The sequence below is a fragment of the Limulus polyphemus genome, unplaced genomic scaffold, assembly GCF_000517525.1.
Source record: "Limulus polyphemus unplaced genomic scaffold, Limulus_polyphemus-2.1.2 Scaffold9443, whole genome shotgun sequence".
NCBI lineage: Eukaryota > Metazoa > Arthropoda > Merostomata > Xiphosura > Limulidae > Limulus > Limulus polyphemus.
Window position 1 is genome coordinate 14,559 of NW_013675053.1, and position 4,786 is coordinate 19,344.

General features: G+C 37.3%; 1 protein-coding gene across 1 annotated transcript in view; it reads right to left on the bottom strand.

The window, feature by feature from the left end:
* Nucleotides 1-4,569, bottom strand: part of LOC106475923 (dipeptidyl peptidase 1-like) — a 12,578-nt gene extending 8,009 nt beyond the window's left edge. Inside the window, exons 1-2 of the mRNA XM_013936598.2 lie at nt 4,328-4,569; nt 3,537-3,619 (exon numbers count right to left, since the gene is read on the bottom strand). Coding sequence (XP_013792052.1) covers nt 3,537-3,619; nt 4,328-4,569 — 325 coding nt within the window. The remainder of the gene's footprint in view (nt 1-3,536; nt 3,620-4,327) is intronic.
* Nucleotides 4,570-4,786: the final 217 nt, after the last annotated feature.

Genomic DNA, 4,786 nt, shown 5'->3' on the forward strand with positions numbered 1-4,786 from the left:
TGTTTGTATTTTAAGGCCATAACTTTAATGTAGAAATTTGTTTGTATTTTAAGGCCATAACTTTAATGTAGAAATTTGTTTGTATTTTAAGGCCATAACTTTAATGTAGAAATTTGTTTGTATTTTAAGGCCATAACTTTAATGGAGAAATTTCTACATAATGAATTTTCACATATGTTTTAAAATCAAAAATTGAAGTTAATTAGAATAATAAACAAAAAATCTAACAATTAAGAGCTTTTCTCTAAATATTTTACTACTTTTACCTTGACTGTATTGTTTATTTAAAATTTCTCATTTTGAATGAATTTTACATTTGTTTGATTTACTATAAACATTTCTCAAAGTTTTAATTTAGTTGCAAAAGAAGTCTGGTAAATATTTTCATTTCTTGCACTATATCTTCTGAAAACAGAGTTTCATTCCTGTTTTTCAAATACATTCTGTTGAAAATCATTTTGTATTCTTGTAAATTACTTGTAATATATAATGTGTTAAGAGCAAATATCAATACTATCAACTAGACATGTGGAAAACGTTAATCTACTGAACTAATATTCTATGTAGTTTGTAAAAGTTTCTGGTTATTCCCTATTTTTTAATAAATTGAGCATTTTTTACAAAAGTCATCTAATATGTCAGTTAACAGGCAGTTTTCATAAAACTTCATATATTTTGAATGAAACTGAAATAAATCACTATTTCACATCATAACAGTAAACACTGTTCTATTTAACATAAATATTTTCAACTGTAAATACGAAAGTCCTGAGAAACTCAGCAGACAGGGATTTAAAGATTAATACAGCAAGTTATAGTATGTGTTAAAAGCTAATATTCTATAATTTTGTTATTGATTAGTGTTTTGTATACTGTATAATTTTGATAGAGATGAATTATAATAAATATCATAAATTAACAGACTTAAAAAAAGGCTCTCAGTAACTCCAACAAGAACAAAAAAACCCAGCATTTATTAAACTTGCATATATCAATAAACACCTGAAAACTAGTCAATGGACAGAATCTTTGGATATACTTGAGATTTTTACCATACACAAGTTGAATATTTCAACAGCTCACCATCAAGTAACAGCAAAATCAAGTGAAGGCTAAAACCTGTGGCAATTTCCTAATGATACTAGAACATAAGGCAATCTGGTGGCACTTAACACATTAGATGCCATTAGTAATATTGAATCTTGATAAGTTAAGGTTACCAAGATGATATTTTAAGGTTTTACAGTATTTCACAAGGAATGTGCATGTAAAAAGGAAAGAGAGAGAAGAAATAATCTTGTTTGTAAGAAATGAGATAAAAATGTACAAGAAAAGTGGTATCTCAAAGTGTGATGACTCATGAGTGTTTCAAATGATATTTCTAAGTGAAAAAGAAAATGGAATTTTTCAGACACTCTGATCAAGTTTTTGGCTTTTATATAAGTATATTCAGGTTGATTCATTATGTTGTCAAAAGAAGCAGACTCGTTATTGTGAGTGACATTAACTTGAGAGAATTTGACTGTTGGAGTATGTTTTCTTTATATGGTGATAAATTTCTTTAAGTTGTAGAGGATTGATTTCTTACAAATATGTGAAAGTCTCATAAGGGAAGATGTTATAAGTTAACATTTTCCTAAACTGAAAATGTATTTCCAATAATACTTACCTCCACTGACACTTTTAGCTATTCCTCGATGTTGGCTTTGCCTATCTAAGCATTGGTCTCACATGCTCCACTTAAATGCCCTTGACAATATCTAATTTGTAAATCCCCCCACTGATGTCAATGTACTGTAAATAAGCATCTCACTCTGATAATGTAATCACTTACACCATCCCAGTCACTAACATTGGCTCTTAGTGGGGTGAAAGGGTAGAAGAGTGTCAGCGAAGGTAAGTATTATTGAAAATACATTCTCGGCTCAGGAAAATGTTAACTTCCAAAACATACATACCTCTGCTCTCACTTATAGCTAGAATCTCACATTGAGAAAGTGGAGAAGCCGGTGCAGGCATTATTTATACAGAAAGCATCTGCATAGAACAGGGATGTACCAGATAAGAGTGGTACCCAAGTGGGGGAACCACACTACATCCAAAACAGGTATGCTCTTCACCCAGAACTTAGTACCTGCATCAAGGGTGGTACAGTACATGAGTAATCATTATAGGCCAGCCCCAACCAGATACCCGAGGTTCCACAACTCGGGGTTGGAATTAAGGGATCTTGGTCCCTATATCTCACATTGGTGGCTAGGACAATTGGACCACGATTTATATATAGATATTCTTGTGATTAGACCCCAACCTGTAGCCATAGAGTGATGCATTCTGAACCACAAGAATCACAATGAGAAAGGAAGCAACACTGAAGTGGACAAACTTTCTCTTCCACCTGAAGAAGTCTGAAAGGCACCACCCCAGGCTTGGAATGATGGGATCGTGTATGCCTTACTCAACAAAAGGAACAGAACTCATTAGGTCTGGAATTATGAACATTCATTCTCACTCATCAACCAATTGGACAAGGAGCATTCCACTTGTTCCTAAAATTATGGAGAGGATGTGGAACATTGTGCTCAACGAAGGACCTAGGATTTGAAATTATGAGGATATAGTGGACCTTCTTCCATGAACAATATACTAAACCAACATTGATCAAATAGAAGGGTCATGCACACCCCAACTGGATAGTGTACTGTCAAATCTGAACTGGTATTACAAGTAGGCTCCCACGGAGGCTGGTGCCACTCCTACTGACATCTGGGAAAAACATTCAGAGACATGGGTAGAAGGGCCCCATCTACACCTTCTTCTCCAAGTGTGGAGGAACACACTCTAACACTCTGGAGGAAAAGCCTCTGTCCACCATACCAGTGACTGGAAACTGGGTGTGGTAAGGACTCCCTAGCTACACTAGTAGAACCTAGGGGGGTAATGTGCATTGGGGAGCCCTGATGAATAGTGCTCTGGAAACAGTGCAATAGGTGAACCAAGTTCCCTAAATATTTAAAAGCAAACCAACCCAAATTTATTCAATCCAATGATCGACGGGGACAGGCAAAATCCCCTTTAGCTTTACTCATGATAGCCCATGATAATGTGGTAACATCATCTGGTAAGCACCTAGATGGTCTTATGGAACAACTCATTTCTACAGAGCCTGTTGCAACCAGTAGTAAGTATAATGAAATTGGTTGCTAATGCAGAACTGGACTGATAAAAGCACACCTGTCTGGGTAACACTCACCACAGAGTGGGATCCAGTGAAAGCAAGATGTAAGGGGCCCTGGAAAATAAAGATACAAGATGATGACAAAAGTACACCCTTTAGCAGTTGTTGTTAAAACAGCCATGGGGGCAGTAGAAAAACCTCCAGATCATGTAAAGAAAAGCATTCATGTGAGAGAAAAGCATTGGGAGAAGTCCACATACTGGCCTGTAAAATGTCCCCCAGTGGATAAATGAAATGGGCAGCAAAAGACATAAATGTGCTGAATCTGATGAGATGTAAGTCTCAGAAGATTCCTCACCTGTAAAGTCCAGAATATGCAACATGGATATTTGCAAATCCACCTCTAAAGAAATGGGGATAAATCTCAGGAAACCGAAGGTTCTAGAAAAATACAGAGTCGAGACTATTACCACGAAAGGAGTTAGAGTGAGCCACATAACACCGCTGGGCCTGACAGGACAAAACAAACGATCAGCGTACAATTGATAGCAGAGGTGAGATATAGATGGCAAAAGATTTGTGGAGAAGGATGTAGCCTCTTCCCTGGTTGCCAGAGACTTACAAAGAAAGGACCTATCAGGGTATAGCAGATCCTAAGGGGAGAGATAAAAAGAGTCCTACAAACATGCCAACAACTCCAACCTATGACATCAGCATATCAGCGGCAACAAAACTACCCATTAAAGGAAAGGTGGTACATGGTACGTGAGGCTAAAGGCTTGAAAGGTTGTCAAGACAAAGAATGTAATACCACCTTAATATCCCGGTTAAGTAATTGAAAAGGCCAGTTAGGAAGAAGGCTGGATAGCACTCGGGAGTCCAAAACCTTCAGATGTTTAGAATAACTAAGAGTAGTTGAAAAAGTTGCCTGACCTAAAGAACAGGAGACACAGACCCCAAGTGAAAACCAGGTAAAAACAAGATATGGTTGGTACATTTGGTAAAGTGAGTACAAACTCCTTGTGAGGTACACCCCAGACAACTTTAGAGATTAAATCCCAATGAGCTTGGAAATGTCTTGGTGTATATTGTGGGATTCAGGATGCCCAATAAAGATAACCAAAGAGGAAGATGCAGAGGTGGACTTACTTGAAGGTACTGTAGAAGAGGAAATCATGGTTAGGCCAGCCAATCTGGGGTAGCAACAGCTCACAAGTAGAGGGTTGAAATGTAGCCAGAACTCTGAGTAACAGATAAATTGGGGGAAAGGCATAGATGTGAAATCCCATCCAAGCTGGACTGAATTCATCTTCCACCCAAGCCTGAGGATGAGGTACTGGAGCCTCCAAAGCTTGTAGTTGAGAGTATAAATGAGTGGTAAAAGCGATCATCGGAGGCCCGAACTGAGAGCAAAGCTATTGGAAAACCTCACAAAGGAGAATCCATTTGGTCAGGAGAAAGTGAGAGCTGAGAATGAGAATCTGCTAAGAAATTCATTACCCCAGGAAAATGACAAGCCAGGAGGTTGATATGGTTGGAAAAAGTCCCATAGAGAAAGAACCAAATTTCAAAAACAACAGCCCAGAGAATGCATATCTCCATGACAGA